Raw genomic sequence first — 18,655 nt, 5'->3', positions numbered from 1 at the left:
TCTCCCAATAAAGCCCCGAGCACCTAGAGGGAAATTGAGAAAGAAGTAAGAACAGGCTTACAAAGAGAGTGGTAGCACCAGTTTCGATGGAGGTTTCTTGTACCATAAGAACAATTTTGTTTGCAAGTGGAATCGGGCTTTAGGACATCGGAGATGCACGGCATCTGATGTCATCAAGATGCAATCTCTCCCTTTAAAGTCCAAAATGCCTTGCAGTGCTGCAGCGCTGCAGAGCGTGGCTGATTGGGAGCCACTTAGGAGCACCGAAGAGTGAGAATTAATACGAAAACAGATACCTTGGAGAAATTGTGAGTACACTGTAAGATCTAAAGGGGAAAAGGAAGCGGAAAGTTTGAGGCACTATGACTTTGACACCTAGTCCCGCCAGCCCTATAGACAAGCATGTTATTTACTGGTCCCTCTGTTCCACCTGTTTCGTCATAACGTCCAATGGAACATCATTAAGATCTGCTGCTGTTCTCTGTTAATTTTCCCATCACCAGTTTTTATTTTATTATAATTGTCATCCACTTTCCCTGTGCTGATCAACTAGTAGTAGGAGAGTGGCTGTGCTTCAGATCATATATCCTCCTCTTCCTTCTGCTACTACTATCCAAGCCCTGAATTATGCTTTAAACTGCACCTGCTACCCAACTGCCTTGGCATTCAAATCATGAGTCACGTCTTGGGTGCTAGAGGAGGAGAGTGTGGTTCAGGTGCAATCTTTGAATTTAATTTTTCTTGGGGTAGTTATTCCAGAAGAAATGAATAGTGCATTGGGGGAATTTGTAAGTCAGATCTAAATAAAGCATTAAATATGAATCTGACATCAAACTGATTCACAATTACTCTCATATTTATTCACAAGAAGTCATGAAGCCACATTAATCAAAAAATGAGTACTACAATAATTAATCCTAAACTAGAAAGGTAACATTTATGTGATACTATTTCTCTCTGTGTATATTCTTTTCTTTGTGTTTTATAACAGACAAAAATTGAAAATCTAAGAAGAAAACAAGAAGAAATAACTGCACACATGATTGAAACCCAGTTTGCAATGGAAAACCATCTATATGTCCAGGACAAGAATTACTGCAGAGATTTACTAAAAGAGCAACAGCAAGATGGTGCTGCAAGTAAAAAAAGATCAGCAAATGATCTTATACTTGGGGTGGTTAATCCACACCTGCCTCAGATTACAGAGACAGCACATCATGTAAAGGCTTACTGTTCGGTGAGTTGCCATACTTTGAAAAATAGATCCTTGAATTTGATTCTGGTGTATTTCTTTTGGAAGTGCATATGTGCATTCCATATACTTAGAGATTCTGATTTTAGGTTTTAACCAATAAAACACTGACACACTCCTGATGTAGAAAAATTAAAATAAGTGGTTTTGGAAAACGCCACTTCCCCTAATATTCTTTACCCTTTACATGGTTTGTGCCCTCCATTCAGTTTTTGTGCCTTTTTTACATTGCTTCTCCAAGGTGGCACAAATGTACATATTTGATGCTGCTAGAAAAGGTACCTAGCAACAGTACCTGTGGCACAAATACACTGAGAAATATAGATTTTTTATACCTTCTAAGAACCCCTAATTAACTGGAAAATAAACATCTAAATTTATATTGGGCATTTGTTTAATATACGACACTGAATTAGACCAGATTGTCAGTGCCAGCCCATATCCAGGTACTGGCACTGACTATCTGGCTCATCCATGCCTCCCAGAAGTTATCTGGTGATTGCCAGTATTCAGTGGCAGCCCATATCCAGGTACTGGAACTCAATATCCAGGTCATCATTGGCTCCTAGAAGTTATTCTGGTGCTGCTGATATCACAGCACAACAAAAAAATTTTCATGTGCTACTGGACAATAACCATTTGTCCTATACTAAATTCAGTATGCATATTCCCAAATCCGAAGTCAGAATTGTTGTAACATGTCAGGAAATTTTGTTATGCATAAGTTTGCCCAAATGAATTAAGCACTTGGAAAGCATTGAATAATGTTTTACAGAACAAGTTTTACTCCAACAATTACCTGATCTACATCAAAGTTTTCGTAGTAAACAGTATATGAAAATGTAATGGAATAACAAAATTTCAAAAAAGTCTCATATTCCAGTTTTAAAGTCTTACTTCAGCAAGGCCCAGTACTGTTAAAGGTGCTTCAGGCATCTACTTTTGCGTTTGTGACCAGTCATATTTTCACTTTGCAAAAACCAACAGTAGTCCCCTGTCATGTTGGGATTCCAGCGGCCTTGATATCTGTTCTCCATTGTAGAAATGTCTTTATGGAACCTCTCTCCATGTTTGTCACTTACGTGTCCCAAATTGGGTGGGAAAAAGTCAAGATGGGAATGTAATAAAAATGCATTTTCAATGACATTCGGCAGCCAAGTTGTTCATATGCTTTAAGCATGCTGTCTACTAGTTCAGCATAGTTTTCAGCTCGTCTGTTCCCAAGGAAGTTCTGCACTTCTAGCACAAATGCATCCCAAGCATTAATATTATAAGTGAATAGGCTTTGCATGTATAACTTAAAATCTAGACGTGTCAGGCAAATTCAGAGTTCATATTTGGAATTGGCGGGTTCAATTTAGTATAAATCACGTGTTTTTCTCTCAGCAGAGAGGTGTGGTAGCCGTGATAGTCCACTCTTAAAGGTTATCAGTAGAAATCAAACAAAATAAAACATGGAAAAGAAAATAAGATGATACATTTTTTTATTGGACATAACTTAATACATTTCTTGATTAGCTTTCGAAGGTTGCCCTTCTTCGTCAGATCGGAAATAAGCAAATGTGTTAGTTGATAGTATATCTCTCAGTAGCAAAATCATTGTTGCGTTGTGTCAGTGCCAGTATCTGGATAGCTATCCAGAGAAGTTAGGACTGTTATATATGTAGTCCTATTTGCCCAGATAATTTTCTGGACATAACCACTACATATTGGCAGTGCTCAGATAATTTCTGGCTCAGCCTCAGCAAAGCTCACGGACCGCCCTAGCACTATCTGGATAGTTCCACGGGAGTCACACATGATGTTCAACCAGATAGTGCCGCTAAGTGTTGCTGAAAATGATGAGTGGTACTGGTCAGCATGATTTAACTGAGTAGGCTTCCTATCCCGTTAAATAATGTTGAATAATTGACCCCATAGTTTATAAATACTAAATACAGGAGCCCAACATATGCTCTATCATACTTGTGAATGCCCAGACTACTTTATGCTTATTTTCTCATGGAATCTTTAGTGTCCTTTACAGTTGGAGTGAGCCCGAGGGGCTATAACCGCCTTCTAGATATCAAAGAGCTATAGAGTGGCACCAAAATAGTTACTCATATCTCAATGGGATACACAGGTTATAAAGGGAAAGTTTTTCAGCCACCTAACTTAAAGGTGTGAGTGCCAAAAAGTAGGAAGTCAAATTTTCAGAATTCATTCACTACATTTATTCCCAGTCAGTATCCAAAGGCAAAGGCCTTTCTCTTTAGTGCCCATTCTTGTATCTGTGCTCATCCTTAAAAACCATTTACTGTCCCAATCCACTTACAGAACAATATTGAGCCCCTGTAGTCCACATTTTTTTAAATGCCAGCTGCCATGGTTAAAAAATATCAAGGGTATTTTGTACCACTATCTGGATAGTGACTGATGATGATTTTTCAGATAAGGTGGTCAGTGCTGTATAGTGGCAATATTCAGTTTGAGGACAGCATTCTATCTGCCCTAAGTTTTATTTATTTATTATTGCATTTGTATCCCACATTTTCCCACCTATTTGCGGGCTCAGTGTGGCTTACAAGACATTGTGGATGATGGAAATACTGGGGTAGCAGACTGAATACTGCCACCATGTGAATAAGTTCTGGTACTGCACTGGTTCCATCCATGTTCTGCCTCAGCAGTATCTGCATAGTATAAAAGTGGTCTGTAAGGATATACAGAAGCACTATCCGGATGGTGCAGAGGCAGTCTGTGAGGATAGTCAGAGGCACTATCTGGCCATATGCTAGACTTGGTGTTCTGCAAAGGAGTCAACATCTTTAAAAACAAGGCTGGCGGTGTTGAGATAACACCACAATTATCAGCAGATTATTTTCTACTAAAAATTTCTATGAAGGCCTTCCTAAAACAGTTGGCCCAACCAAAGTTTGGAAGGAAACTTGAGATAGGAGAAAACTGACTGCTGAGAGTTTTCTAAAGGTCTTGTACTACCCCCATGTGGATGAAAAGATGCTCACATTGTTGGAACAGGTTGACCCATCTAGAAAGCACCTTTAGTGCAGTGCAGTGGCGTACCAAGGTGGGGGGGGGGGCAGTGGGGGCAGTCCTCCCCGGGTGTCAGTGGGTGGGGGGGTGCTCCGTTGGCGCTGCAGTCAGCCCTCGTCTCCTGCCTCCATCGTGTGCCTTTAAAGAAAAATCTGAAAAGGGCAGCGCTTCGCGTCTGCCCTGCTTGTAAAAGAAAGCAGCAAATCTCCTCATCGACGTCAGGTCTTTCCTCACTGGGTCCTGCCCTCGCAGAAATAGGAAGTTACCTCAGAGGAGGGCAGGACCCAGTGAGGGAAGAACCGATGTGACGTCGACGAGGAGATTTGCTGCTTTCTTTCACAAGCAGGGCAGACGCGAAGCGCTGCCTGCCACACCGCTTTTCAGATTTTTCTTTAAAGGCAGGGTGGAGGCAGGAGACGAGGGCTGTCGTCTCTCGATGAAGGTGGTAGGTGGGTCGGGGGGGCTTAGATGGGAGAGGGGGACTGGGGAGGGGGTTTCAGATGGGAGAAGGGGACTGGGGAGGGGGGCCTCAGATGGGAGAAGGGGACTGGTATGGGGAGGGGGTCTCAGATGGGAGAAGAGGGGAGAAGGGGACTGGGGTGGGGAGGGGGATCTCAGATGGGATAAGGGGGTGGGGGGTCTCAGATGGGAGAAGGGGATGTGGGGAGGGGGGTCTCAGATGGGAGGAGAAGGGGACTGGGGTGGGGAGAAGGGAGGTAGGGGGTCTCAGATGGGAGAAGGGGACTGGGGTGGGGAGGGGTATCTCAGATGGGAGAAAAGGGGAGAAGGGGATGGGTGGGGAGAAGGGGGTGGGGTGGGGAAGGGGCCATGCAAGAAAATGGGAGCCATGCCTGGGGTTGGTGAGAAAATGGGTCTGGGGCTGAAAAGGGGTCCCTAATGCAAGGCATGTGGCTGAAGGGGGCTGGAACTGGGGGCTGAAAAGGAGGGTAGGTGGGATAAGGGGGTAGTACTGGAACTGGGGGCTGGAAAAGGGCAGGGGCTGAAACTGGGGGGACTGGGGGCTGAAAAGGGGACAGGGAGAAGTGGCTGGGGCTGAAGCTCGGGACTGGTGAGAGAAAAGGGCTGGGGCTGAAACTGTGGAGTGATGGGATAGTGGGGCTGAAAAGGGGGGGCAAGTGGGAGATGTGGGCTGGGGCTAGAACTAGGGGCAGGTGGGATAAGAGGGCTGGAACTGGGGGCTTAAAAAAGGGGCAGAGAGAGAGCGGAGACAGACGATGGATGGATGGATGGATGGATGGGGGGGAGAGGGGAGGGCAGACCCTGGATGGATGGGGGAGAGGGGAGGGCAGACCCTTGATGGAGGGGGGGGAGAAGGAGGGCAGACCCTGGATGGATGGGGGGGGAAGGGAGGGCAGGCAGTGAGGAGTGGCCTAGTGGTTAGGGTGGTGGACTTTGGTCCTGAGGAACTGAGTTCAATTCCCACTTCAGGCAAAGGCAGCTCCTTGTGACTCTGGGCAAGTCACTTAACCCTCCATTGTCCCAGGTACAAATAAGTACCTGTATACAATATGTAAGCCGCATTGAGCCTGCCATGAGTGGGAAATCGCGGGGTACAAATGTAACAAAAATAAAATGGAAGGGGGAGAGAGAGAGGGCAGACAGTGAATGGAAGGGGCAGCGAGAGAGGGCAGACACTGGATGGCAGAGAGAAAGAACGAAGACAGATGCTGGATGGAAGGAAGACAGTGAAAAGAAGATGAGGAAAGCAGAAACCAGAGACAACAAACTGTAAATAAAATATATATTTTTATTTTTTTTTGCTTTAGGATAAAGTAGTATTGTAGCTGTGTTAATAAATGTTTATAATAGAACATGTAAATAAGGTAATCTTTTTATTGGACTAATTTTAATAAATTTTGACTAACTTTCGGAGAACAAAACCCCCTTCCTCAGGTCAGGATAGGACACTGTAACACACTATACTGTATTGACCTGAGGAAGAAGGTTTTGGCCTCTGACAGCTAAATGTATTAGTCCAATAAAATGGTATTTTATTTTATATATTTGTTTTATTTCTATTTGTTAATTTGTAAAGTAGTGATTGGTATTTGTTAGTTTTTTTTCAGATTTATATCTGCTGTCTTTATATTTTGCACAGTACTAGGGGACATTTTCTGTTTCTGTGGCGTTGCATTGTATGCAGAGTCTGGCATCTTGGGGGTTCAGTTTAATTTTTGTCTAAATAGAAAGTTTATGATTACTTGTTCTATAGTGGATTAGGGTGTATCTGTGTTTGTGAAAAAGACATGACTTTCAGTTGGCATTGACTGTGCAGGCTTGACGATCTGTACTATTCTGTCTGGTTTCGTTTTACAATAGGTGTATTGATGTTCTAGTGCTCACTGTAGTGTTTAAGATGCTTTCTTTTTCCTTGTGTGACTCGTGGAAATGACTGCTTATGGTATGGTAGAATTGCTCTATAGGTCCTGAGTGTTTTGTATTCTCTGTATGCCTAGTACTGGATTTTGGAGGGGGGTGTTAAAAAATGACCAGCCCCGGGTGTCAACTACCCTAGGTACGCCACTGGTGCAGTGGAGGAGTAGCCTAGTGGTTAGGTCAGTGGACTTTGATCCTGGGGAACTGAGTTCAATTCCCACTGCAGCTCCTTGTGACTCTGGGCAAGTCACCTAACACTCCATTGCCCCTGGTACAAAATAAGTACCTGAATATATGTAAACCACTTTGAATGTACTTGCAAAAACTTCAGAAAGGCGGTATATCAAGTCCCATTTCCCTTTCCCCTTTAGCAATGGCCTTAGAAAAAAAATGTCTCCACTAAAGAAGGTCCTATGCTCTTTGCACAAATGCTCCTCTTCATTGTCCCCAGAACTATGGTTCCTTAACCGTCAAGGTCAACCCTGAAAGAAAATGGTGGAAATCTCACCTAGATGAAGACAGGCTTAACTGTATGAAAACTCATGTTAAGATACTGCCAGGCCTTAACAATAGTTCTCTCAACATGTTGAACAGACTGCAAATTCAATCAAGCAGCTATTCAAAACAGTAAGCATCTACTGCAAACCCCACAACAGAACTAGCCTCACCAGTCACAGCTAACCAGCAATGATCTTGCCAAATAATTTGTCAACAAAAGTAAAGGTCTCCATCAGGACCAACAGTTTCATCAAACCTCCCACCAGCTAATGAACAGAACACTCTGTCCTACCCTTCCATAGTAACATAGTAGATGACGGCAGAAAAAGACCTGCACGGTCCATCCAGTCTGCCCAAGAAGATAAATTCATATGTGCTACTTTTTTTATTTGTACTGTCCTCTTCAGTGCACAGACCGTATAAGTCTGGCCAGCCCTATCCCCGCCTCCCATCCACCAACCCCGCCTCCCAACCACCAGCTCTGGCACAGACCGTATAAGTCTGCCCAGCACTATCCCTGCCACCCACCACCGGCTCTGGCACAGACCGTATGTCTGCCCAGCACTATCCCCGCCGCCCAACCACCAGCCCCGGCACAGACCGTATAAGTCTGCCCAGCACTAGTCCCGCCTACCAACCACCAGCCCCAGCACAGACCGTATATGCCTGCCCACACTAGCCCCGCCTCCCAACCACCAGCTCTGCCACCCATTCTAGGCTAAGCTCCTGAGGATCCCTTTCTTCTGCACAGGATTCCTTTATGTTTATCCCATGCATGTTTGAATTCCGTTACCGTTTTCATCTCCACCACCTCCCGCGGGAGGGCTTTCCAGCTCAGTTGTTGGCTAGTCCTTGACAGAGGAGGAAGTGCTGCCGGAGGCTCTGCCAGTACCAGGAGGGAGGGGAGCGGGGCCTAGCTCCTTCCCCAGCAATGAGGAGGGTCCCTGGGGAGAAGTCCTCAGGAAGGTCCCAGGCCATGGGGCCTACTGGGGCCAGGGACCAGAAGGCCCGGAGGAGTAGCTCTCTTTCTGGATTGGCCCCAGAGAGGAGGGAGAGGAGTCCTGTGGACCGCAGAGTGCAGACGTCCAGGGGTGGAAGCCGGATCGTTACCCCCTCCACGACTCAGCTGCTCATGGAAGGTGAGCGTGAAGAATGTGGAGAGGGGAGGAAGTTGGTAAAGACCCCTGAAGAACTCTCTAAGGGGATGGTTGGAGAGGAGGGAATGGAGGTGAGCCAGGAGCCTCTGCCTGTTCCTGATCAGGTAGAGAGCGAGGATGGCTGGTCTGAGGAGGAGGAAGAGGAGGAGGTCCAGTTAGAAAGCTGTGATCCAGAAGACACGGCTAAAGGCGTGGAAGAGAGGGTCAGGAAAATCAAGGCCCTGGAAAAGGAGTGTGCAGAGCTGGGGAAGAAGCAAAAAATGGCTAAGGCTTTGAGCAAGTTAGCCCCAGCTGAACACAGGAAGGCTTACAAGAAGGAGGAAATCCGACTGATAAAACAGCTCCAGCAGAAAGAGAAGCTGTTGGGCTCCTTAAAAAAAGGGCAGTGATAATCCCTTGAGGGAGCTTTATTTGAATCAGGAAAGAATGGCCTCTGCTTCTGAACATTTGTGTCCAGAGAGAGAAGTGTGCCAGAAAGAGGCTACGGTGTCTATGAAAGCAGGAGAAAAGGCAGAGTCTGGCTCAGCTTGTATGTTTAAACGTCAGCCTGTAACAGAGGACTTATCAGGGTCTGATAATCAAGCTACTTTAACTTTTATGAAGGCTTTGGCAAGCCAGCCAGATGTACTCACTGTGGAAAAAGACTCCAGACAGGAGGTGGTTGGACTTGGTTCTGGTGTCTTTTCAGAACCTGTGATACCACCTAAGGGACAAGAATCTGAAACAAGAAAGATTCCTAAACTGTTGCACATTGTAGAAACTGAGAAAGGAGACTTGGGAGGCAGTCTGCTTTCCAAGCAGGTGTTAGTAGAAACATCCAGGAAGGAGGAAAGCAGTTTGCATGTTAAAGGAGTGGATACAGCTTGTACAGAGATGGCAGAAGGACTGCAGTACTCTGGAAGGCTGGCTCAGGTGCAGCCAGTTGACTCTCTGATTGCAGCAACCGATTTTTCTCATTCAGGAGTTCAGATTGCTGTGCAGCCAGGTTCTGAGGAGCTACGCCCCAGAGGGTTGGATGGACAGGAGTTCCCATCCAATCAGGAAGGAGAAGGGGGAAAGCCTGAGGTGAAATCAACTACCAGTCTCCTGCAAGACCTGCCTGTGTGGAGAGGACAGCATACAGACAGCCAGCAGGGGTCAGAAGATGCTCTGCAGACAGAACTAAACACCAGATCTTCAGCCCAGGCCTGTGGGGTTTTGAACTGTGGGGTATTGCTGCAGGATAAGGACAGCTCTGTAGAGGGATTGAGTTTGGACTTGGGGGGGAGGGTTGCTATGGATAGAGAATGTTTGAAGGAGGGGGGCATATCTGATGTGATAAATATGTGTATTGATAAGAGGGGGGAGGGGGGTGAAGGGGAATTTTCTGAATTGATACATTTGTCTGTTGGGGAAAAGGGAGGTGGGGATCAAGGGGGAGGGGGCACGGCACTGCAGGGGGGGGAGGGTGAGGCAAGTGAAGGGATAGCAGGGGGGCAATCGGAGGGGGGGGGACGGTACGAGATGGGCAGGATGCACTGAGTTCAGGGAAAGGTGGGAGAGGGCGGTTGGGGCAGGGGGCTAAGTCCTTTGCTGCTGTAGTGGGTAGTGGGGGGAGAAGAGAGGGGGGAGGGTTTCCATGGGGTGGTAGGGCTGGGGCAGGTTTTGGGGAAGAGGGGAGAGGTCGTGGGCAAGTACCCAGGAGGCGGAATGTGGTACAAGTTAGATGGGTGGGGGAGGGGGGATGCCTTCCAGGGACACAGTATTGAGGTTGGTTTTGGGGCTAGGGTTTATCCCAGAGGACCTTTATGCATGCATACATCCGGTGAACATCCCGGAGTACGATGTCAGTTTCTTGACACAGAGAGGAATGGAGGTCTTCTGGGAGAGGTATGAAGGGGTAAGGGGGAGAGGGGAGTGGAAAAATTATAAAGTGGTTCCGATCAGCAGACCTGACCTGGTGCAGGTGACTCTGTTGGTGCGGAACGAGTCCATTTCAGGGGCAGACCTGGCTTTCTGGTTACAGAGGTATGCAGAGTTGAGAACTCCATTGACTAAACTCCCGGACCCCAGTAGGGTATGGGCGGGTGGATGGGGGGCTTTGGTTAAATTAAATCAAGTGGGCCAGGTGATACAGCACATTCCCTCAGCGGCGTTCATAGGGAGGGACAGAATTTTGTGCTTCTATAAAGGACAGCCGAAGCAGTGTTTTAAGTGTGGGTCCTTTCGGCACTTTAGCATGTCCTGCCCAGTAATGCCAAGGAGCATTCCACGGAGGATTGTACCTCCATTAGATGCAATCTTTGTGGGGGTCTGGGGCACGCATTTAGAGATTGTCCGCAGGCTTCTCATAATGGGGGAGAGGATGGCACGGGAAGGGATAGTCAAATGCAGGAGGGGGGAGGGGAGAGGAGGGACAGGGGACAGGGGTCCAGGGTACGGATGGTGTGGAGGAAGAGTTGACAAGTCAGGGGGGGGAGAAACGGGGGGGAGCTCAGAGGCAGGAGGGTAAGGACGAAGGATGGTTATGGGTCTCAAAGAAACAAAAGGGAGGGAAGGGGGATGGGGATGCGGGTAGCTGCTGGGAGGGGGTTAGAGCAAGGGATAGAGGTTGGGAATAAATTTAGGGGTTTGGAAGTAGAAGGAAGGGAGGAGGAGATAGTAGAGGAGGGAAGAGGGGATAATAGAGGATTGCAGGAGGGGGAAGGAAGCAGGCAGGAGGCAGTGAGGGAGGGAGGGGGAAAGGTGAGGGGTAGGAAGAAGGGGGGAAAGGTTAGGATGGAGGAGGGTTGCTTGGAAGAGGGGGGGGATATGGAAGTTGAGAGTGGGGAGGGGGGAAGGGGGTATAGGAAGGGGAGAAGGGGGGAAGAGGAAATCTGGAAGAAATGGTGTTTTTCAAGCAGTAGATAAGGGGGGGGAAGGGTCGGAGGACGAGAGAGAGGGGGGGGAGGGTGGGGAGGAGGGGGAGCGGGGAGATGGTTGTGCCTTAGGGGGAGGAGGGGTTGTAGGTGAGGAGAAGAAGAAGAAGGGGAGGAAGAAAAGGGGGGAGGGGGGAAGGAAAGAGAGGATTTCTGAATTTGGAGTGAGGGACTGGGCGGAGGAGGAAGATGTGGGGGATGGTAAGGTACAGGATTTAGGTGGCGGGTTAGAGCAGAAGGAAGGGAGGAAGGAGAAGTCTGTGCAGGGGAGGCGTTTCTCTAGATAGAGGTGATGGCGGGAGTGCTGTTATTCTTTGCCACGCTTAATGTGGCCAGTGTCTCCTCCCAGAGGGCGAGATGTGTGGCCTTCGATGGCCTCTCTGCTATACAGGCAGATTGTTTCTTGATTCAGGAGACGAGATTGCAGACATTGGATGCTGTCAGGCGGGCGAAACAGGCATGGAGATGGGGTCCTTCAGTTTGGGGGCTGGCAGGGGAAAGGTATGGGGGGGTAGGTATTTTGTTCAAGACACATAAGGTGGTAATTCAACGGGTGGTGGAGTTAGGGGTAGGGAGGTGTTTGGTGGTGGATGTGTTATTGCACGGGGTGGCTTTAAGAATTATTAATATCTATGGGCCCCAGAGTAAGAGGGGGAGGTCACTGTTGTTCGGGAAAATCAGGCCATATCTGTATACGTCCCGTCAGTTGGTGTGGGGAGGGGATTTTAATACGATCCTGAGGAAAGAAGATAGTGGGGGTAGGTCAGCACAGGTGCGTTATGATGGGGTGAAGTTGGCAGGGATCATGAAGGGAGCAGGGTTGGTGGACGTGTTTTTGGAACATTTTGCAGGAAGGGAGGGTTTTACGTTTTCCAGGGGTAGTTGTAGAAGTAGGATAGATAGGTTTTTGGTTCGGGGAGGGGCATGTGGGCAGGGGCCTAGACTGGTGGAGGTGGATTTTTCAGATCACAGGTTGGTGTTAATTAAGTTAGGGGGTGCGGGAATCCACAGGTCAGGAAGGGGTATGTGGAGACTAAATTTAAAATGGCTAAGGGAGGGGCTGGTACAGAGGGAATTTTTGGAGTTTCTGATAGATCAATCGTCTTTACAGGGTATTTTTTCATCTCCAGGGGATTGGTGGGAGGAAGTGAAACGGCGCACGAAGGTCTTTTTCATACGTCAGGCGAGACGGGAGGGACGGGAGGTAACCCGGCTAGGGATGGCATTAAAGAAGAGGAGAGATAATTTAATTTCTAGAGGGGGAGGAGGGAGGATATAGAGGTGGTGCAGTCAGAAATGGAGAAGGTGCAATATAACAGGTACGCCTCTTTGGTGTACGAAAGGGATTTTGGGAAACTGTTGAGCCCGGATCCTTTCGTATGCTGCAAGGAGAGAAGGGAACGTAGGATAATAGAGGGGTTAAGGGATGAAAGGGGGGTCATCAGAGATTCAAGGGAAGGGATCCTGGGGGTGGTGGGGGATCATTTTGAGCAGTTTTTTTCTGATCAGAATTTGGACAAGGAGGTCATGAAGAAGTATGTAGAAGGGACCCCGGGGGTGGGAAACTGGGGGCCTCATCTCCAGGTTCTGGAACAGCCCTGGACGTTGCAGGAAGTGGAGGAGGCCATTGGGGCCTTGCGGAGCAGGACCTCGCCGGAACCTGATGGGCTCCCAGCGGAGTTTTATCAGGCGTTCAAACACCAGCTGGCTCCGATTTTGTTGGAGGTCTGGGAGGTGGCACGGAGGACAGGTTCCTTGCCAAAGTCTTTTTCAGAGTCAGCACTGGTTCTCCTTAGTAAAGGCAAAGATTCTCGGCTTATGGCTAATTGGCGGCCTATAGCATTGTTAAATAGCAACCGGAAGGTTTTTGCGCATATGCTCTTAGCACGGATGAGACAGGTATCTAGGGGGGTGCTGGCGATCTCACAAGGTTGTGGGGTACAGGGCAGGGGGGTGTTGGAGGCAGTGGCATGGGTACGGGAGAGTCTGGAGCGCAGTCGGGAGGATCAGAAAGGGCGGTTACTGGTAGCCCTGGACCAGGACAAAGCCTTCGATAGGGTACAGTGGGATTTTTTATGGGAGGTGTTAATTCATTATGGGTTTCCAAGGGGATGGGTAGAACAGCTTCGGTTGTTGTATACCAATGTGCGGTGTTTTCCATTGGTGAATGGCTGGAAGGGGAAGGATTTTGGGATTACGGCAGGAATGCGACAAGGGTGCCCCTTGAGCTCTTTGCTGTATACCTTTGCCATTGACTCATTTGTGCGGCGTTTGGAGTTGAGTGGTGAAGAGGGATTGCAAGGGGTGGAGGTGAGCAAGGGGAAGCAACTACGGGTGGTGGCCTAGGCGGACGATATTACGGTCTGGGTAGCAGATAAGACAGAAGGCAGGAAATTGCAAGGGATGATTTCAAGGTATTCGCAAGCGTCAGGATCGCGGGTGAATTATCAGAAATGTAAAAGCTTATGGGTGGGACCGGCAGGGGCAAGGTTTGAATTGGAGGGTGGGTTCCCACAGGCTACAGAGAGGATAAGGGTTCTGGGGATACAGTTTGAGGCAGGGGACTATGGATTGATTAATTGGAATCAGAAGATTGAAGAGGCAAGGGCAAAGGTAGAGAGGTGGAAGGGCTGGAGGATGTCGATGGCAGATCGGGTTCGTTTGATCAAATCCCATGTAGTGCCAATGTTTTTATTTTTAAGTTACATCTGTCTGTTACCAGAGCGTTGTTACACGGCACTTTACAGTGTGTTTTTTCAAATGCTATGGGGTAACCGGATGAACCCAGTCAAAAGAAACATCACATACTTGCCAAGGAATGAGGGAGGGGTAGGTATGGTTAACCCAGTGTTAGTTTTCAGTTCTTTGTTTCTTCAATTTAATTTGGGTCGGGCAGTAGATCAAGAACCCCCGGGGTGGGCAGAGAGTGTTATTCAGTGGTGGAAGGAATATTGGGTCCCCTGGCTGGGAGGGGGGAGGGTGAGGGTTTTGAGGAAAGGCTTTCCGGAGGGGGTAGGGTATTATCGGACCCTGGTCAAGTTAGTACGGTTGTGGGGTGTTATGGTAGAGGAAATAAAGGAAGGGAGGAGGGAGGTTTGGTTGGAAAGGGTGCGCACTCAGAGATTTTCCTCTCCACTGGTACTTAGGGATGCTCCTGGGCCGGTATTGGAGCGGGGTTTGCGGATGGTGTCATCAGAAAGGATCCCACACAAGTACAGGGACATTGCTTGGCTGTCCTTGCATGGAAAGCTATATGTAAGGGGAAATCTGAAGGACAGGAACATGAAGGACCGTGACTGTCCGAGGGGGGAATGTGTTGGAAAGGAAGAAACCATGAACCATTTTTTAAAGGAATGCCCTTTTTCCATTCAGGTGTGTGACAGAGTGGCTTCTCTGTTACAAATTCCCAGTTTTCGATCTTACACCTACGCGGATTGGGTTTATGGGAGACAGCAGGGGAAAGGGCAGCTGGAGCCGGTAACGGGGTTTCTGATCTCTGTCATTGTCAGGTTCTGTCTTTGGATGGCGCGCTGCGGGGTTTCCCTGCGTCAGGAGTACAGGTCTGTTGAGGGGGTCAGTTGGGATATAGTAAGGGCGGTCCAGGAGGTAGCACGGTGGGAAAGGGCGGAGGTAGGGATTGGTAAATTTTTTATTTGGTGGAAGCATGTTAAGTTAAAACTGTCATGATTTTTTTTGGTTTCAGGTGGGTATTGGTTTTATTAGGGTTCCCGGGTAGGGGGGGGGACTTGTGAATATGTATATAGTGGGCTGATTTGTATTTATGTATTTTTAATGTACAGTTGTCTATTGATTTCCGTCTCTATAAATAAAAGAGTTCTCCAAGCATCCACCACCCTCTCCGTGAAAAAATACTTCCTGACATTCTTCTTGAGTCTGCCCCCCTTCAATCTCATTTCATGCCCTCTCATTCTACCGCCTTCCCATCTCTGGAAAAGGTTCGTTTGCGGATTAATACCTTTCAAATATTTGAACATCTGTATCATATCACCCCTGTTCCTCCTTTCCTCCAGGGTATACATGTTCAGGTCCGCAAGTCTCTCCTCAGAACATGCAATCCATTTGGATGTGGGAGGAGCCAGTATTTGTAATGCACTGGTCCCCCTGACAAGCCAGGACACCAACCGGGCACCCTAGGGGACACTGCAGTGGACTTCATAAATTGCTCCCAGGTACACAGCTCCCTTAACTTGTGTGCTGAGCCCCCCCAAAACCCACTACCCCCAACTGTACACCACTACCATAGCCCTTACAGTTGAAGGGGGGCACCTAGATGTGGGTACAGTGGGTTTGTGGTGGGTTTTGGAGGGCTCACTGTTTCCTCCACAAACGTAACAGGTAGGGGGGTATGGGCCTGGGTCCGCCTGTCTGAAGTGCACTGCAACGACTAAAACTGCTCCAGGGATCTGCATGCGCTGTCATGGACCTGAGTATGACATCTGAGGCTGGCATAGAGGCTAGCACAAAATTTTTTTAAAGACTTTTTTGAGGGTGGGAGGGGGTTAGTGACCACTGGGGGAGTAACGGGAGGTCATCCCCGATTCCCTCTGGTGGTCATCTAGTCATTTCGGGCACCTTTTTGTGCCTTATTCGTAATAAATACATGTCCAGGTGAAAACGTCCAAGTTACGTCCCTGCTTTTTTCAATTATGACTCAAAGACGTCCAAGTGTTAGGCACGCCCAAGTCCCACCATCGACATGCCCCTTGAAATTTGGATGTCCTTGTGACGGACTTCAGTTAGAGACGTCCAAAATCGGGTTTCGATTATACCGATTTGGACATCCCTGGGAGATGGACGTCTATGTTCCGATTTATGTTGGAAGATGGACGTCCATCTCTTTCAAAAATGAGCCTGCTGGTTATAGCAACCTCACTATTGGGATGCCCTATCTTCCCTGTTTTGGTGATATCTTTGAAAGATACCTTGTTCTGAACCATGTACAGCCATCTGGGCCACCTTACATGTGTGCACCAGAGTGTTCCAAGTTCCAACTTCTGTTCCTTCCTTGCCTGCAGTACTGCGGCTCAAACCTGGAGAGAGACAGAGAGCCGACTGGAATTTTTTTTTATGTACCATTAAATTCTTGCGGGGATGGGTGGGGATGGGTTAAATTCTTGTGGGGACAGGTGGGGATGGGTAAGATTCTAGAGGGGGACGGGTAAGATTTCTGTCCCCGTGCAACTCTCTGATCTATGCCGATGATCTGCAACCACTCGGACGCACTGAACCAGACTTACCCACAGCTTTGACCAACTGCCAGTCTAACAACAACTCAGGTATTAACAAAAATCATGAACACAGGGCCGTGCCGATGCGGTAAGCGAGGTAAGCGCCGCAGGGGGGCGCCCACCTCTGGAGGGCGCCGCCGCGGTGCTTACCCTCGCCCCGCGCCGCAAAGGCCTTTAAATATTTCACCTGGGTCGCAGCAGCGTCAGTGAAAGCGCTGCCGACCAGCAAGGGCGGGGCGGTGGGGGCGGTCCGCCCCGAGTGTCATAAAAAAAGGGGGGTGCCGCCGCTCCCGCTGCTCTTCTTCCTGGCAGCCCCTCCCCCGCACCAGCCCTTTAAAAATAAATTGCCGACGCGAATAGTGAGCGCAGCACCTCGTGTACAAGTAAAAGAAGCGGATCCGATCATCTCATTGGGCCTTCCCTCACTGTCCCGCCCTCCTCTGACGCAACTTCCTATTTCCTCTAGGGCGGGACAGTGAAGGAAGGCCCAATGAGATGATCGGATCCGCTTCTTTTACTTGCACAAGAGGTGCTGCGCTCCCTATCGCGTCGGCAATTTATTTTTAAAGACCGGGTGGCAGGGAGAAGACGAGGCAGGGTGAGGGTGGGGGACAGATGGGGTGAAGGTGGGGGGGACTCGGATAGCAGAAGGGACTGGGTGTGGGAGACAGATGGGGTGAGGGGGACTCGGATGGGCAGAAGGGACTGGGTGGGAGACAGATGGGGTGAGGGTGGGGGGCACTTGGATAGCAGAAGGGACTGGGTGGGAGCCAGATGGGGTGAGGGGGACTCGGATGGGCAGAAGGGACTGGGTGGGAGCCAGATGGGGTGAGGGGGACTCGGATGGGCAGAAGGGACTGGGTGGGAGACAGATGGGGTGAGGGTGGGGGGCACTTGGATAGCAGAAGGGACTGGGTGGGAGAAAGATGGGGTGAGGGGGACTCGGATGGGCAGAAGGGACTGGGTGGGAGCCAGATGGGGTGAGGGGGACTCGGATGGGCAGAAGGGACTGGGTGGGAGACAGATGATAGGGTGAGGGTGGGGGGCACTTGGATAGCAGAAGGGACTGGGTGGGACACAGATGGGGTGAGGGGGACTCGGATGGGCAGAAGGGACTGGGTGGGAGACAGATGGGGTGAGAGTGAGGGGCACTTGGATAGCAGAAGGGACTGGGTGGGAGCCAGATGGGGTGAGGGGGACTCGGATGGGCAGAAGGGACTGGGTGGGAGACAGATGGGGTGAGGGTGGGGGGCATTTGGATAGCAGAAGGGACTGGGTGGGAGCCAGATGGGGTGAGGGGGACTCGGATGGGCAGAAGGGACTGGGTGGGAGACAGATGGGGTGAGGGTGGGGGTGGGGGTGAGGGTGGGGGGGCACATGGATAGCAGAAGGGACTGGGTGGGAGACAGATGGGGTGAGAGTGAGGGGCACTTGGATAGCAGAAGGGACTGGGTGGGAGACAGATGAGGTGAGGGGGACTCGGATGGGCAGAAGGGACTGGATGGGAGACAGGGTGAGGGTGGGGGGCACTTGGATAGCAGAAGGGACTGGGTGGGAGCCAGATGGGGTGAGGGGGACTCGGATGGGCAGAAGGGACTGGGTGGGAGACAGATGGGGTGGGGGTGAGGGTGGGGGGGCACATGGATAGCAGAAGGGACTGGGTGGGAGACAAATGGGGTGAGGGTGGGGCACTTGGATAGCAGAAGGGACTGGGTGGGAGACAGATGGGTGAGGGGGACTCAGATGGGCAGAAGGGACTGGGTGGGAGACAGATGGGGTGAGGGGGACTCGGATGGGCAGAAGGGACTGGGTGGGAGACAGATGGGGTGAGGGTGGGGGCACTTGGATAGCAGAAGGGACTGGGTGGGAGACAGATGGGGTGAGGGGGACTTGGATGGGCAGAAGGGACTGGGTGGGAGACAGATGCTTTAGGATATAGTATTTTAGCTGTGTTAATAAATGTTTATAAATAGAACATGTAAATAAGGTAATCTTTTTATTGGACTAATTTTAATACATTTTGACTTAACTTTCAGAGAACAAAACCCCCTTCCTCAGATCAGGATAGGATACTGTAACAGCACTATACTGTATTGACCTGAGGAAGGAGATTTTGGCCTCTGGAAGTTAAATGTATTAGTCCAATAAAATGGTATTATTTTATTTTCTGTA

At 49.2% G+C, this 18,655-nt stretch overlaps 1 protein-coding gene across 1 annotated transcript in view; it reads left to right on the top strand.

The window, feature by feature from the left end:
- The window catches only part of LOC115470562 (interferon-induced GTP-binding protein Mx3-like), a 155,614-nt gene that overhangs the window by 121,498 nt on the left and 15,461 nt on the right, over window positions 1–18,655 (top strand). Inside the window, exon 12 of the mRNA XM_030203821.1 lies at window positions 992–1,237. Within this exon, the coding sequence (XP_030059681.1) occupies window positions 992–1,237 (246 nt within the window). The remainder of the gene's footprint in view (window positions 1–991; window positions 1,238–18,655) is intronic.

This window comes from Microcaecilia unicolor, chromosome 5, assembly GCF_901765095.1.
Source record: "Microcaecilia unicolor chromosome 5, aMicUni1.1, whole genome shotgun sequence".
NCBI lineage: Eukaryota > Metazoa > Chordata > Amphibia > Gymnophiona > Siphonopidae > Microcaecilia > Microcaecilia unicolor.
The sequence above is the reverse complement of the archived record's forward strand: the minus strand, read 5'-3'. Positions and strand labels throughout refer to the sequence as shown.